This window comes from Littorina saxatilis, linkage group LG8 (genome assembly GCF_037325665.1).
Source record: "Littorina saxatilis isolate snail1 linkage group LG8, US_GU_Lsax_2.0, whole genome shotgun sequence".
NCBI classification, from domain to species: Eukaryota; Metazoa; Mollusca; class Gastropoda; order Littorinimorpha; family Littorinidae; genus Littorina; species Littorina saxatilis.
Genome location: NC_090252.1, coordinates 20,917,043 through 20,934,542, shown reverse-complemented (window position 1 = coordinate 20,934,542; position 17,500 = coordinate 20,917,043). Strand labels below are relative to the sequence as shown.

The 17,500-nt window shown below is 39.5% G+C and overlaps 2 protein-coding genes and 1 long non-coding RNA gene across 6 annotated transcripts in view; 1 reads left to right on the top strand and 2 right to left on the bottom strand.

Moving 5' to 3' along the window:
* The window catches only part of LOC138973026 (uncharacterized), a 49,692-nt gene that overhangs the window by 28,876 nt on the left and 3,316 nt on the right, over positions 1 to 17,500 (bottom strand). For both annotated transcript variants that reach the window (XM_070345677.1, XM_070345676.1), the window contains exon 2: positions 9,816 to 9,955. In XM_070345677.1, the coding sequence (XP_070201778.1) occupies positions 9,816 to 9,955 (140 nt within the window). The remainder of the gene's footprint in view (positions 1 to 9,815; positions 9,956 to 17,500) is intronic.
* Positions 1,239 to 3,500, top strand: LOC138973020 (uncharacterized). The gene is made up of 3 exons (XR_011457863.1): positions 1,239 to 1,601; positions 2,192 to 2,246; positions 3,229 to 3,500. It is a non-coding gene; the product is annotated as an uncharacterized lncRNA (long non-coding RNA).
* LOC138973024 (uncharacterized) lies at positions 6,796 to 9,198 on the bottom strand. Of its 3 annotated transcripts, none has more exons than XM_070345671.1 (4): positions 8,905 to 9,198; positions 8,389 to 8,537; positions 7,251 to 7,339; positions 6,796 to 6,909 (listed from the first exon to the last, which is right to left on the bottom strand). In XM_070345671.1, exons 1-4 carry the CDS (start codon positions 9,102 to 9,104, stop codon positions 6,877 to 6,879), a joined length of 471 nt encoding a protein of 156 aa, XP_070201772.1. In that variant the 5' UTR covers positions 9,105 to 9,198; the 3' UTR covers positions 6,796 to 6,876. The 3 variants fall into 3 exon arrangements, with proteins under 3 accessions (XP_070201772.1, XP_070201774.1, XP_070201773.1); XM_070345673.1 differs by having other exon boundaries at positions 8,519 to 8,537; XM_070345672.1 differs by having other exon boundaries at positions 6,796 to 7,339; positions 8,519 to 8,537.

Here is a 17,500-nt window from a genome sequence, read left to right as displayed (position 1 = left end):
GCATCGTCAGTCCACCGCTCATGGCAAAGGCAGTGAAATTGACAAGAAGAGCGGAGTAGTAGTTGCGCTAAGAAGGATAGCACGCTTTTCTGTACCTATCTTTGTTTTAACTTTCTGAGCGTGTTTTTAATCTAAACATATCATATGTATATGTTTTTGGAATCAGGAACCGACAAGGAATAAGATGAAAGTGTTTTTAAATTGATTTGGACAATTTAATTTTGATAATAATTTTTATATATTTAATTTTCAGAGCTTGTTTTTAATCCAAACATAACATATTTATATGTTTTTGGAATCAGCAAATGATGGAGAATAAGATAAACGTAAATTTGGATCGTTTTATAAATTTTTATTTTTTTTTACAATTTTCCGATTTTTAATGACCAAAGTCTTTAATTAATTTTTAAGCCACCAAGCTGAAATGCAATACCGAAGTCCGGGCTTCGTCGAAAATTACTTGACCAAAATGTCAACCAATTTGGTTGAAAAATGAGGGCGTGACAGTGCCGCCTCAACTTTCACGAAAAGCCGGATATGACGTCATCAAAGACATTTATCAAAAAAATGAAAAAAAACGTTCGGGGATTTCATACCCAGGAACTCTCATGTCAAATTTCATAAAGATCGGTTCAGTAGTTTAGTCTGAATCGCTCTACACACACACACACACACACACACACACACACACACACACGCACAGACACACACACATACACCACACCCTCGTTTCGATTCCCCCTCGATGTTAAAATATTTAGTCAAAACTTGACTAAATATAAAAATACAGAACTTAGATTGGCGATTTGTTGACTTTTTGATATCAAAATGGCGAGAGTCGTAGACGAAAGGACTAAGATATGTGGCTTGATATAGGACAGGTGTGGTACATTATTAAAGGCACACTCCATCTTTTGAAACCAGTTCGGCTCACCATCTCAGATCTGGTCAGCCACGTACATGGAATAAAGCCATATCTCTACTTGGTCACATATCATAAATAAATATCCTGACTACTTAATTGCTGTGGCGAGTTTGAGTTTTGTGATGAATAATCGCTTTTTCGAGATTCATTCATCAAAACACTTCCCAGTGTGCACATATGTGGCCCTCCACCACGAAATGAGTCGCATGTCACCTCGCGCGGTTCTGCGCTAGGCTTAATATAAGTCCGGGGAGCGAAATTTTTTTCACACGTCAGTTGCGAGCTTTCAATCCCGAAGGCTGGTTCCGAGTAACTACGAACGTAATCGGAAGTTCCGATGTTTACCAAGTCAAAGAGCCGAGTCGAACACTATCCTTGCGTCATCCAGGGAGATACTGTACAGATCTCTGCGTCATCTTTGACTTTGCAAGCAGCTTCGGAGATTTCAAAACAACGTTTTTGCCCCCAAAAAGATTGTGGGCTCTTTTTTTTTCTCCTCAAGTTATTTTGGACGTTGAGCGTGGTTTGTCAGACCTATTGCGTTTCGGTTTTTAGTCAAGTTACAAAATGGCAGTCCAAGGCAAGGAGCGAAGGTGATCAATTCGGAAAGAATCTCCAATGATGTTTACTAATGCGAGAGAATTGGGACGGGCGAACCATTGCATATTAACCAGAGGTAAGTTTCCATGTTTCGTTTTATACTTAGAGTGGGTCTTTGCGAGTATGTGTTGCAACATGTGTCACTCAGCTCACTGAGTGTCACTGACAGTCACTGAGTGTCAGTCTCTGACAACAACATTGGATGCATACTGTACATGTACGTGTATGTATAGTATCCTTGCCTTACGTCAGGTACGAAGATAGTTGCCCTGTACAGGGATTTCCTCATTAATGTGGAGAAGAAGAAGAGTACCACTGCCACGTTTTTGCAACCTCTTTTTGACCCAATTCGAGATGCATGAGTCATAATATTTTAAAAATCCTTTTTTTTAAGATTGAATCCAACTTCCAAGACAGTGAATAAAAAATCAAAGCTAGTGCTGGTCAAATGTTTTAATGCTAGAATTAAAAATAGATAACCTTCTCGGAATATAATTGCAAGCAGGTTGGAGGCTAGTTCAAGAATCAAATTGCTGACTTACCCAGGCTGGCTGGTTACAGTGCGTTTCTTTGAAAGGCAATCAATGGTTCTACTGCTCTGCTAGTACTCACCATTTTGAAAGTGATGTTCCCATGATTGGTACTTCATCTATTATTTTATTGCAGGTCTCCTCTCAGCTGAAAAAGCCAACCGATTGCTGCATGGCCAGCGACGAATCAGGTAAAAGGTTTTATTATGTACAACTGTCAGTGTCAGTGTTATGACATACAATACAGTGTGTTTTTTCCTTCCCCTCTCTCTCATTCTCAAGTTCTGGTCAGAATAACTCATGTGGAGGTGTGCGTGTGTGACTGTGAGCAAGACTGTGAGAGAGTGGTGGTTTTTTTTTTTTATAATTCAGGTTCAGGGATGATAATAAAATAATGAACACCTACTGACTCCCGCAAGCTCTTAGCCTTATTTCACCAGTATGGTGATCACTTCCTCCCGTATTGGAACCATTACTAATATACTAGAAGCGCATGACTTTCAGTGTGTATGTTTGATTAAAAAAAAATGCATTGCAGTAAACACTGTCACTGTCAGGATATAATTATCTCAATGACACTGTGTGTCAAGTTCTATTATTATTTTCCTTTTTTGAGTATGTATAACATGTATATATTATGCATGTGTGTGGAGCACAGAGAGCGTAAAACTTTAAAAGGAAAATAATAATAGAACTTGACACACATGATTCCTATGATAATGTAGGACAGTGGCATTGATATCTTTCTAGAATAATATGTCGTTTTACATTCAGTGAAATTTTGACTGAATTAGTGAACTGAATGTATTCAAATATGGTGACAGACATGTATACAATGTAGACAAGTTAAAGTTGTATGTGTGTACATCACTACATGTTCTGTAGCTTACAAGTTACATTAAAAACAGCCTTGACTATAATGGAAATCCACTTAATCACTGTCTTTGGGGTTCCAACAAAAATCAGACGCAGCAGGGGGGGGGGGAGTCGGGGAATTTTATTTGAACTTGTCTACCAGGGAAAAAGAATGTTTAAGCTCTTGGCATTTATGTGGGTTTAGTGTGTGTATGTGTGTCAGTTACAAACAGTACACAACTTATTCCTTTATACTCATACTTAGACTTGTTCTTGTCGTTGTGTTTAAGATCCGTTCCTTTCTCATTCATTTGTCAGTAGTGACTGAAGATGACGAAGACCTGGCCAGTGAATGTGGATGAAAAGCAGTGCTATCCAAGTCCAGCTATGATCGATGGGGAAACTACAGCAACAGCCGCAGAGGATCACCGGACAAAAAGAACTGTTTCCCAGTATTGTAAATGTCCACTCAGTATTGGTTGTATTGAGCATTACAACTTGTTGCTATTGTACATTTTTGTCAATGTTTTAAAGGCCAGCTACGCCTCACAGGGCCGGACTAGGCTAAGAGGAAGGGTGGGGGGGTTGCCAGTGGTGGTCCAGGGGGATGTTCCCCTTGGCGGGGTCAAGGGGCAGAGCCCCTATATTGTGGGGGTCAGGGGGCTTTGCCCCCTGAAGCTGATGGGTAGGTCATATTCTGAGATAGGAAAATGGTCGCTCCTTGCTTGAAACGGCATAACATAAACAATCATAAAAAATGTTTTAAATAAGTGAGGTACATGTTTAGGCTAGGGGGGGGGGGGGGGTTGCGCAACCCCCATAACCCCCCCCCCCTCCCCCTCGGTAGTCCGGCCCTGCCTCATTTAAAAAGTTGTCCTATCGTTTTGAACTGAGCGCTGTCATTGTCCCATAAGAACTCCATTCCTTTGGACGGTGCAATATTCTATATTTTTCTCTCAAGATACACATTTTCAAAAAGAGACCGAGCGCTGAACTGAAGTTGTGCAGTGCGGATCTTGCGTTTTTGGGAATTCCAAACCGTTTGTGATATGAGCTGTTTGGGTACACCTGTCTGCAGCACATTCAAGTTAGGAGTACGGGAGACAACTCCAACTGACCATAAGTCTTGCGTCTGCTTTTGTTTTCAGTTCAAGACATTTTGACGAAGCGCATTGAATTATGCCACCGAAAATGAAACTAAGGCCTGTCCACTTACAAAAACTGCTGGGTCAAAGTTCAGTAAATCTTACATTTTCTTAAAGGTACTGAACTTGTCAAATCCAGGTGCACAGAGCCCCTGGGGCTTTTAGTCATACCTCAGGCAGCTATCCGTTAGAAGAACTACCAAGTTTCATTGACTTGCACCCAAAGAGTCAAGAACTGCGATTTTTTTACGAATTAATTTCGTACTCAGACCCGGCTGGTCTTGACCTATTTTTGGATCTAAATTTAGATCAGGTAGATCACCACATCATGCACAAAAAGACACGTCACTAGCAAACTATGTCAGACGTCATCATGAGTTTGTGTAAAACAAAATGGAGGCCGGAATCACTCAGTTGAATCGAACTCCGACCAAACACCACGTAATAACTAGGTTAATTTATGCACTCGCGTGAACAAGAAACTGTCGAGCTTCACAGATGTCGTCGTTGGGTAGTTTTGGGTTTGTTTTACTACCATAGGAGGATTTTTGAACTGTAAATGCACTCAGCTGCAACAAAAAGCAAAACGAAGGCTGTGAGCTGCACTGTGCCTTTAAGGAAATGTGCGGCAGTAAAATTGAATTCGGAAAATACATGGAATAACCTGGTTTTCCGCATAAAAATAAATAAAACAATTGTGAATACTTCTTCTGCGTTCGTGGGCTGAAACTCCCATGTACACTCGTGTTTTTGCACGAGTGGATTTTTACGTGTATGATCCTTTTTACCCCGCCATTTAGGCAGCCATACGCCGCTTTCGGAGAATTGTGAATACTGATCGACGTAGAGTGCCGTTGGAAACAGTCGTTACATTGGATTTCTAGGAAACTGTTTAACAGCGACATCATACATCAGAAATTCCTAATATTTGGCACAAAGATACACATGTATCAATCTACAATCATATAGAACGATTTTTGACAGCAGACTACAGTTGAATTTTGATATCTTTTGTCATGAGGATGAACGAATTTCTTACTGCATATTCATTACAATAATTAATTTAAATTCAACTGTAGTTTTTAACAAAAAACACGTTCTTTATGATTGTAGATATAATACAGCAGGGTTCGACACTAGCGGGGGCGGGGGGCGGAACGCCCCAGAGCGTGAGAGATAAGTATCGCCTTCAAATGCCAAACGCAAAATGTGGCGACACATCCCAGGTGTAAAAAGACATGGAAATGAAGAACAGGGTGGAGAGAAACGAAAAAAGGAGACCGATGCAGCCAAAAGCGCGAAGCGCTGTCGTAGATCTAATTTCAATGTCAAATGGTTGAAAGAATTTCCCTGGCTTCAGTACGATGAAGAAAAACAGACAATGCATTGCCGCACGTGAATACTGAGAGTGGGCCCCAGATTTTTTTTTTCCGCCCCAGCAATTTCCATCTCTGGGGCCAGTGTGGCCCCAGGCCAAATAAGTTAGTGTCGACCCCTGATACATGTGTATCCTAAAATATTATGAATTTCTGATGTATGATGTTGCTGTAAAACTGTTTTCTAGAAATCCCATATGGCGCTGTTAATGCTAGATTCCATAGCAACAGCAGTCTATATCCATCCACAATGTTTTCATTCATTTTAATAAGTCACTTCAAGAATTAACCAGAAAACCAAGTTATTCCTTGACTATTCTTCAAGTTTAAAGGCACAATGCAGCTCACAGCCTTAGTTTTGCGTTTTTGTTGCAGCTGAGTGCATTTACAGTTCAAAAATCCTCCTATGGTAGTAAAACAAACCCAAAACTACCCAACGACGACATCTGTGAAGCTCGACAGTTTCTTGTTCACTCGAGTGCATAAATTAACCTAGTTATTACGTGGTGTTTGGTCTGAGTTCGATTCAAATGAGTGATTCCGGCCTCCATTTTGTTTTACACAAACTCATGATGATGTCTGACATAGTTTGCAGTGACGTGTCTTTTTGTGCATGATGTGGTGATCTACCTGATCGAAATTTAGATCCAAAAATAGGTCAAGACCAGCCAGGACCGAGTCCGAAATTAATTCGTAAAAAAATCGCAGTTCTTGACTCTTTGGGTGCAAGTCAATGAAACTTGGTAGTTCTTCTAACGGATAGCTGCCTGAGGTATGACTAAAAGCCCCAGGGGATCCGTGCACCTGGATTTGACAAGTTCAGTACCTTTAAGTTTGGTAATTTTACTGCCGCACATTGCCTTAAGTCATAAATAAAGGGTGCCAGTAACATACCATTCTTCTTTATTGATTATGAACTTTGGAAGGTTAGATTTTGGAATCAGTTTTTTTTAAATATTTCCGTGATGTGTTGTAATAAGATCAACCGTCTGCTTGGACATATACTAAAGATCCACTACCTGGCTGCTGTCTGCGGAAAATCGATTAATTCATAGACAAATATGCCTTACAGGGAAGCAGCTAGCCAGTTGACTGTACGTGTGTTTGTGTAGAGGTGTTCTTATTGCATGTTCAAGCCAGGACAGATGGTGACCTGAAACATTTACACATTACACATGTATGCAGGACTGTTACTTTAAGCTTAGGTGCAAGTGTGATGATATAATTATTTGTTTGACTGATTATGGGCATTAAAATAAAACAATACTTACACTTGAGATCTGATTTTGTGCGTGTCTGTGTGTGTGTGCGCATGAGGGTGTGTGTGGGCCATTTGACATACTTGCAGAAGAAACCAACAGAGGTAACTGATAAACTGCATTTATTAACACAAAGAGGTAAACAAAGTGAGTTCACACATTTCACAAAAGTAAGAAAAGGCAGTCTCACATGTGTGATAGTCTAGGAATACCAATGCATTCACAATATTTAGTACTCACATGAATGGCCCAAGAAAACTATAGGCTGAGAATGCAAGTTCTAATTTGGCACATTTGTACATGTAGCTGCATCCACTAGACATGTATCCATCTTACAATAAAAAAACTAGTTGTTAGGACATGGGCCTGAAAATCTCAAGGTCCTAGGTTCGAATCTCTGCAGAGGCATTTACTTTTTCCCCTTAGTTAAATTAACTTAAAATAAAAATGCTCAATCGAGAGAGAGCAACCGTAAAGTTACCAGCGTAAAAGTAAAGTGTTGAATGCAGCTGTAAAGGTCATGCCAGCAGTGTGGGTCAGTTCTGGTAGCTCTGTCAGCACAGAATGGACTGAATCTGATCATCATCCTCAGCAAAGCCAGGCACCACTCTGCAAGCTGCCTGCACGTCATATCTCGGCACCTCACTTCCTGGAAAATAAAGAAAATGTATTACTGAGCACATTCAGACTTTGCTGTGCGCTGATGGGGATATGTTTTTGGTATTGAGAAGAGGGTGTGTGGTGGGGGTGCCGGAAGGTAGGTAGGAAGTAATACATGTACTTGTTCTTCACACAATCAGTGGGATGGAGAATGGTGTGGGTGATACTGACAGTGACAACTATTAACTAAACTGTAAACATTGTTCTGTAATATTACAGGTGCCATCATTCCTTCCTGTGAAAACCATTTATTTATATATACTTTCATCATTAAAATTAAAAAGAATCTTTCATCATTAAAATTAAAAAGACTTCCTCACAAGAACCTTTCTAACGACATGATATCTTGTTATGCTGCTGATGTGAGCGGTTTTTCTGGAATGTGATGGAAATTTACTATTTTTTTAATTGACAGCATGAGCCCTCATCCCACACACATTCCCTATTTAGCGTTGACACCTTACAGTTTTGTTGAGAAATGTGATGTGAAGTCATTCAGAAAATTCTAACACTGCGCAGGGGCAGTCAGGGTGTTGATACGTTTTACTATATTATATAACTCTTATTCCATGTAAAAAAATAAAAAAAAAACTATAAAAAAAAAACTGGCCAGATCTGTGATTGTGAGCCAAGGAAAGGACTGACTGTATTTAAAATAATTCCAGTAATGAGTAAATCTTTCATTCTAGCTATTTCATGTTTTACTTTCTTGCATCACAATAGTTCAAATCAATGTTCATACAAACAGCATAATGCACTTTATGAGTATAGGGTTGCAACAAACTTTAAGATGGGAAGGAGAGAGAAAATAAAGATATTTGTACCATTATGTATACAAAGTACATCATACCAATTAGTGAATTACCATGCACAGTATTACTATGCATCTTCAAATGTATGAATAATTTCATCTACAAAGTACTTGTAAATGTAATACAATTTACAAAGAACAAAAGACTGCTGAATGATCTACATCAGTACATGCATGTTTATAGCTACAGACTACCATCACCAATACCTTATAAATGTGTAACTTACTCTTCAGGGGTAGTCTGTAATGTAAAGCACCATGCCAAGTCATCCTGATACCTCTCCAGTACATGTATCCATGTTTAAAGGTAAACTGTTGGAACTGGAAGACAGGAGCTGTATGAATGATGCACATCACCTCTGGTTTCTCGGGAGGCCTGAAAAAAACCATAACAATATTAACATAACTATTAACATGTCTTGAAAATGAAATAAGTACTATTTCAACTTCACTATCAGAGCCAAATCACTCACTAATTCAGTAATTGTTTTGTTTATTCTTTTACAACCATAGTTCATACACTGATACAGCAACATTTGATTCTGTGCATATAGATTAAAGATCAAGCATTTTCTAAACTTGAGTAAAAAAAATAACACAACAAGCACACACTCTGTGACTCACAGTCACACCCAGTTACTCAGTAACACACACATGACATACACAACAGATGAATCTTGCTCAGTTCTACAAAGGCCACGTTTGCAATGGTCATGTCTTGGATTTTAAAAACAATAACTTACCTGCTGGTTGATCCAAACCGATGATTGACAATCAGTGAGAGGAAAATGTCCGAGGCTGAGGATACTGCCTGTGGTGGGAGGGCGTTCCATTCGCCAATGCCAATGGTGCGAGGAAAGAAAGACTGACTGCTGTCTGTATGATGTTCTGCAGGCTGGGAGTTTATGAGCCTCAGCATGGATTGAGCGAGTGCTGAGTGCATTCTTTTCGCTCTATCCTATTAATTCACACATTGACCCTGCAGCAGTGACGATCATTTCTAGATTGCAATCGGCAAAGTTCGTAGCTCAGATTGCACTCATAGTCTCATTCCAGCGCTACCGTGTACTGGGTCAGCGAGACACGAACGACAACTCAAATCGATAAGCATCCGAACACATCGGAACTTCCGTTTACGTTCGTATCTACTCGGAAATAGCCTTCGGGATTGAAAGCCCGTAACTGACGTGTGAAAAAAAATTTCGCGTCCGGGGAGTGTCTGGTAACAGTGTGAGGGTCACCTTAGTCACAGGCTTATAACTCAAACAGTGTTCGCTCTTTTCTAAAACGGTTTTCACCACTGGATAGAGCATAAAAAACTCTTTAGGAAAATGTAAAAATATGAAAATCATGCAAAGGTGACATGCGACTCATTCCGTGGTGGAGGGTCACATAATTATAGCACCCAGGCTGTTCAATTTTGGTATGTGACCAAGTGAGGAGATGCTCCTATCCCATGCAAAGTCTGGCAAGATCTGAGACTTTTAAAAACTGTTTTCATGAGATGGAGTGTGCCTTTAATGTACTTCTACACATGCCCAATCAAACCACATATCTGATTCTTTTCGTCTACAACTCTCGCCTTTTTGATATCAAAAGGTCACTCAAATGAAGGCATACTGACTGTGTTGAGCGAGGCTCAGGAGGAACGTACCACGATAGGTCGAGTTGGAGCAGGCTTGGTATTGGTCATGGGAACAACGGTGATCGGATCGTTATACCCTTGGTTGTGATATCCGCCATTGTTGACCGGTCTTCCTCGCTGACCGACACTTTCTTCATATGTGAGTAGACCTGTAATAGTCAAGTCAAGTCAATATTTATTTAAAAAAAACCTAGGGTTATATGAATAACATACAAATTGCAATAAACACGACAAAAAAGATATATGTATTAATGAAACACAACACTTCTAATTAACCGAAAACGAATCAAGCTTAATTCATAACAAAATAATTGTAATCATATTTTTTTTTTACAGGAATGTATATGTTTCTGTGTTTGTTTTTGTTTTAATAAAAAAACAACCACGTGATCAAATAATCAGAACTCTTTCAAAATACTCGTAATAAAATATATTAAATTCAATAACTTTCGTTTCTTTGTGAATTCAAATAAATGTTTAAATTTGACTGCATTTGAATTTCTACGAAAATACAATGGTAAAAACCTTTTCCTCACATTTTCAAAAAAATGACACTGAAAAATATAATGAAATTCATCCCCGAGTTCTCCAGACTGGCATTTGGTTTAAACAGTTTTATCCAGTTGCATAAATACAAAGCCGTAATTGAAAGTTGTAATTAAGGGAGCACAACAAGATAAACTTATAAATGTGCTCTTAGAAACAAACGAGTAATGTGGCGGACAATATTGTAAATGCACGATATTTAAACAAATGAAAACAAGAACAACAACAACGATAACTATAGCAACAGTGGTACGGAAATCTCACACGCACGACGCACGCACACACACACACACACACACACACACACACACACACACACACACACACACACACACACACACACACATAGAGAGAAACACACACATAGAGACACAGAGGACAATCAGAGAGAGAAAGAGAGAGAGAGAGAGAGAGAGAGAGAGAGAGAGAGAGAGAGAGAGAGAGAGAGAGAGAGAGAGAGAGAGAGAGAGAGAGAAAGATTGCATCCACTATAAATCAATTCAATGCTCTAATAACAAAATGACTAAACAAATGGTATTAATAAAAACGTTTGCTGTCTAATATAAATGTCTGAATCTGATTAAACAGCGCTGTGTTTTCAGCCAAGGACTTTTCACTATTACCGTACATAGCACACAAAACAGTAATATTATTATTATCTGGTAGAGTATCAATAGTGGTTGCTCTAACATTCGTGTACAATGGACAGTCAAATAAAAAGTGTTCACAATTTTCAACATGAAAACCACACCTGCAGAAAACATCATTTGTCAAATGTATTTTAAACATATCTGCATTTAAATCGCTTATCTCTAATCTTAATTTACAGTGAATGATTTCTGCTTTTCGAACTTTAGAGTAGATATACGGGGGAATTGGAGGGTCATCTCTGGACAAAAATCTTTTAAAACAACCAATTGAATTCGTTTGTTTTATATGATCAGGTAATTCATTCCATAAAGATGTTGCAGAAGGAAAAAAGGAATGCTTATATAATTCAGTTCTACATCGAAACATTTGCCTATCATATGGTTTGCGTCGGTGGTACGGATTTACTGCTGAAATGAGAGATGGTAAGTAATCAAGTAAATACACTGGCGCGAGACCATTAACTAATTTAAAATAAACGATCAATTTATGTTTCCTGCGCCGTTCTTGCAGTGTTGTAAAACCTGACTCATTGTAAAGTTTTTGATGGCTTGTTCCACGAACAGCTCCAATAATAGTTCTAATAGCATCTAGGTGCATTTTTATATTTAGTCAAGTTTTGACTAACTATTTTAACATAGAGGGGGAATCTAAACGAGGGTCGTGGTGTATGTGTGTGCGTGTGTGCGTGCGTGTAGATCGATTCAGACCAAACAACTGGACCGATCTTTATGAAATTTGACATGAGAGTTCCTGGGTATGATATCCCCGAACGTTTTTTTCATTTTTTTGATAAATGTCTTTGATGACGTCATATCCGGCTTTTCGTAAAAGTTGAGGCGGCACTGTCACGCCCTCATTTTTCAACCAAATTGGTTGACATTTTGGTCAAGTAATCTTCGACGAAGCCCGGACTTCGGTATTGCATTTCAGCTTGGTGGCTTAAAAATTAATTAATGACTTTGGTCATTAAAAATCTGAAAATTGTAAAAAAAATAAAAATTTTCTAAAACGATCTAAATTTACGTTTATCTTATTCTCCATCATTTGCTGATTCCAAAAACATATAAATATGTTATATTCGGATTAAAAACAAGCTCTGAAAATTAAATATATAAAAATTATTATCAAAATTAAATTGTCCAAATCAATTTAAAAACACTTTCATCTTATTCCTTGTCGGTTCCTGATTCCAAAAACATATAGATATGATATGTTTGGATTAAAAACACGCTCAGAAAGTTAAAACAAAGAGAGGTACAGAAAAGCGTGCTATCCTTCTTAGCGCAACTACTACCCCGCTCTTCTTGTCAATTTCACTGCCTTTGCCATGAGCGGTGGACTGACGATGCTACGAGTATACGGTCTTGCTGAAAAATGGCATTGCGTTCAGTTTCATTCTGTGAGTTCGACAGCTACTTGACTAAATATTGTATTTTCGCCTTACCCGACTTGTTTCAAGTTCAACTGCCAACATTGCATTGCAATTATCCCATATTACATCTGCATAGTCAAAATGAGGAAGAATAAAAGCCTTATACATCATTTCTAGTGCCTTGCGACTGAGTCGATATTTATAGGAACGCAGACATGCAACTAAAATACGAGCTTTAACAACTATAGAGTGTACATGATGATTCCATTTACAGTCATTTTGCAGATACACGCCCAAATGTTTATGAACAGTGGTTTCAATTAATATCTCTTCGCCAAATTGTAGCGGCAATGTTTCCGGTTGCCTTCTAGTAGAGACAGTCAATAATTCAGTTTTGGACTGATTAAAATTAACTTTCCAATTTTTTGCCCATTGCATTATCTGTTGTGCATCCGAATTCAAAATTTCAGTGCATTCAAGTGTATTATCGAGGGACACGTACATACTCGTGTCGTCGGCAAATAATTTAATTATTGATTTAATATCAACAACAATGTCATTAATATAAACAAGAAACAGAAGTGGCCCCAAGACTGACCCTTGAGGGACACCAGAATGAACACAGTGGTAATTTGACATGCAACCCTTTATAACTACAGCTTGAGTTCTATCAGACAAATAATCTTTAATCCATTCTAATAACATATCTCTTATACCAATTGCGTATAATTTATAAATCAAACCACGATGCCATACTCTATCGAACGCTTTGGAAATATCAAAAAATATTGCTTGTGATGTACATTGCTTGTCCAAAGATTGACACAAATCGTCATATATACCAAGAAGTTGAAAAACAGTTGAGTCACCTGGAATAAAGCCTGACTGAGATACTGTCAATAAATTATGATCTGTCAAATACGTAAACATATGAGTCTGTATGTATGTATGTGTGTATGTATGTATGTATGTATGTATGTATGTATGTATGTATGTATGTATGTATGTATGTATGTATGTATGTATGTATGTATGTATGTATGTATGTATGTATGTATGTATGTATGTATGTATGTATGTATGTGTGTGTGTATGTATGTATGTATGTATGTATGTATGTATGTATGTCACACGTCACCAGAATTTCTAGCATGCTGAAGAAAAAGTATCATGCCATTTTGAAGTATAGGAGCCTTTTTACAGCGATTAGCCTCTTTACTGGTCCACATTAGGAGCATGGGCGCTTGATAAGGACCAGTTGTGAATGTTTCTGTATTCATTTTTGGATCAATTTCTATCAAACCTAGTTTGCTCTAATTAGGCCTAAAGGCTAGCTAAAAAGAGTAAAACTACCAAACACTATATTAAACTTCTTCGCAAGATTACAAGCTAGTTATCAGCGTGAAGCTAAAGACATCCATATTTGGGGCCTCTCCTCCACTTGCAGTAAGTAAACATTTCTGAAACCTCCATCGACCCTGTTTCGAGACACCAATGTCACAGAGTCGTCTGTTATGTTATAGAAACACATCACCTGCTTCTTGAGCGAATGGCAAGGACGGGAAAGTAGGTCATCCATGGGAGGGGGGGGAGGTCTTAAATTATTATCGCCATTCAAATGAGTAAAATAAACAGGATGTTATTTCTTAGAGCAATGTTCTATGCAGTATACCCCGAACTCGTCCAACCAGTTTAAGATGGGGGAAGGGATTGCGACGGGGGAAAGGGATGGGGGTATCGGTTGAAAGAGGTATGGTAAGGAGGGGGGGGGACTTTCACAAGTATTATACTTTAATAAACTACACAAAATCAGTCATCCGTCGAATAGAATGTAGGGCACTTACTCACAACATGAAACCTGCATGTTAAACTCCTTAAACCTGAGCAACAAACCCGCACAGCTGCTTTCATATGCGTGCAAGGAGTGAACTGAACAGTGTGCACTCTAACTTGCTTTCCTTCGGCTAGGAATAAGAAGACACCTCTTGTGTAGTGTGTGTGTGTGTGTGTGTGTGTGTGTGTGTGTGTGTGTGTGTGTGTGTGTGTGTTTGTGTGTGTGTGTGTGTGTGTGTGTGTATGATAACGATCTGCTATTTGCCGTATAACTGGAGACTGCCTACGTGTTTGCGGTAACTTAACGCAATTCCACGCGAAAAACGTGCTGACCTAATCCACAGAAGCAGGCAGAGAGAGCACAGTCGCTGGGCCTTCCTCCTTTCAATGTTTTGTACTGCTCTTGTACAGCCAGTTCTCCGTTTCTCAGACGCTAGATTTGGCGAGTGTGGCGAGGAATTAGCGTTTCTTAGGCAATTCTCGCCGCGAGCTGAACTGAACTGCACTGAACTTTATTTTACAAGGACACACACACATTGACCCTGGAGTACCAGGGAAACAAGTCTTATCCGTAGACAGAGAAACAAGGACACACACACACATTGACCCCAGAGTACCAGGGAAACAAGTCTTATCCGTAGACAGAGAAACAAGGACACACACACACATTGACCCCAGAGTACCAGGGAAACAAGTCTAATCCGTAGACAGAGAAACAAGGACACACACACACATTGACCCCAGAGTACCAGGGAAACAAGTCTTATCCGTAGACAGAGAAACAAGGACACACACACACATTGACCCCAGAGTACCAGGGAAACAAGTCTTATCCGTAGACAGAGAAACAAGGACACACACACACATTGACCCCAGAGTACCAGGGAAACAAGTCTTATCCGTAGACAGAGAAACAAGGACACACACACACATTGACCCCAGAGTACCAGGGAAACAAGTCTAATCCGTAGACAGAGAAACAAGGACACACACACACATTGACCCCAGAGTACCAGGGAAACAAGTCGTATCCGTAGACAGAGAAACAAACAGAGAAACAAACTAACAAACAAAGTTCTTTACTGGCTCTGTTGAGAATAACGGTGGTAATATACACAAAAAAGAGAAAACAATCTAGTTCATGTATGTACATGTAGTACACACACGTTGCAGTTAACGACACCTTGTTTACTTATGTGATTATCTAACACGTTGGTAGATCATAAAGAGGGATGCAATTCGTCAACGACTATCTTGACCTCGAACAAAACAATGCATTTTTACGATGTTTGTAGCGTGTTTGCATGCAATCAAGAGTCACTTCATCCTTACCCCGTATCACACACTTTATGAGGTGGTAAAAATAATACAGCAACTACAAACTATGCACTAATCGAACAGCCATAAAGTTTCCTCGGCAAATCTGCTTTTGTTTTTGACGTGCTATATCTGGTTAATATTTGACAGCAGTTTAAAAACGACATAACATCGCTGGCAGCAGTTGGCACTAAATACAGAGATGCTCTGCAAATGTGTAAAATCTGTGTATGATCTGAAAATGGATATCACAATGGATCTGAAATTTGTGTGAAACAGGGCTCGTTGTCCACACCTATATCGCAGCAATATGAGGACAACTTGCAAATCAATTTTTAGTGGGGTGCAGCAATTTGCGGACGTCCGTCACTATATTGCAGCAATTTGCGGACCAAATACCGCCTATTTGGGGACGTCCGCAAATAGTCGCATTTTTTGGCCGATGTCCGCAAATTGCTGCGATATAGCGACGGACGACCCCATTTGGTCCTATTTGGTCCGCATATTCTGGTAAATCCACAAACACACTCACACACACACACACACACACACACACACACACACACACACACACACACACACACACACACACACACATATATATATATATATATATATATATATATATATACGACTTGTGTCTGTCTGTGTGTGTGTGTGTGTGTGTGTGTGTGTATGTGTGTGTGTGTGTGTGTGCGCGATGCACGGCCAAAGTTCTCGATGGATCTGCTTCAAATTTGGTGGGCATATGCAGGTACACCCGGGACAGGGCACAACCTGGTCGATATTTCAACACGTGCTCTCAGCGCGCAGCGCTGAACCGATTTTGGTTCCACCTCAGCTACCCGGGCCCCCATACCGACACACCAAAGCCGCTAGACCACATCACAATGCCAAAGTTATCGGTGGATCTTTTTCAAATTTGGACACCGTATTCAGCTACACCACGGACACAATATCATCGATGAGATATTTCAACACGTGCTCTCAGCGCGCAGCGCTGAACCGATTTTGGTTTTTCTGTTCATTTCACCATTCCCAGTAACTCTTCCTTATCTTCTCCAGTGTTTTGCGTTTATCTCCCTTCCTTCGTGTGGTTTCAATCCATATCCCCGTTTCTACGTTACTATTTTTAGAATGTCACTGCACTGTCCAGAACGCTTCCCTTGCACCCGTAAGTTCTTCTTACTGTCAAAGTGAAAAGGTCGAATCAATTTATAGCCACGAGAAAAATACACTGTCACCTATCTCTATATATTTATAGATATAGATATACATATATATATATACGGCTTCTGTGTGTGTGTGTGTGTGTTTGTGTGTGTGTGTAAGCAACACCTGTGGATTATAGAGTTCTGTTTGTGATGGGGTCTAGCGGCTTTTGTCTGTCTGTATGTTCTGGCATTTGAGAAGCCACAACAGATAATATAGGGCTAAGAAATAAGCTCTAAAATTCTCAATCCCGTTTGACAGGACTTCGCCTTCAAAGGTGATTGTGGTGAACCGCCACGCTGTCTGTCTCTGTCTCGCGATTCACCCCGGCGAAGCCGGGTATTCCTCAAGTATATATATATAAATATATATATACTAGAGGAATACCCGGCTTCGCCGGGGTGAATCGCGAGACAGAGACAGACAGCGTGGCGGTTCATCACAATCACCTCTGCAAGCGAAGTCCTGTCAAACGGGATTGAGAATTTTAGAGCTTATTTCTTAGCCCTATATTATCTGTTGTGGCTTCTCAAATGCCAGAACATACAGACAGTTAAAATTAATATTAAAAGTCCTACGGTTTTGAGCCATTAAGGACTTGAGTGTTTGTCCGCTTTCAACATACAGACAGACAAAAGCCGCTAGACCCCATCACAAACAGAACTCTACAATCAACAGGTTTTTTCCCCCACACACACACACAAACACACACACAGAGAAGCCGTATATATATATATGTATATCTATATCTATAAATATATAG

Coding starts and splice junctions, on each gene's coding strand:
- LOC138973024 (XM_070345671.1), bottom strand. CDS start 9,104: ATGCACTCAGCACTCGCTCAATCCATGCTGAGGCTCATAAACTCCCAG. Junction 8,538..8,904: donor CGGTTTGGATCAACCAGCAG/GTAAGTTATTGT, acceptor GGTTTTTTTCAG/GCCTCCCGAGAAACCAGAGG. Junction 7,340..8,388: donor TTACAGACTACCCCTGAAGA/GTAAGTTACACA, acceptor TTTATTTTCCAG/GAAGTGAGGTGCCGAGATAT.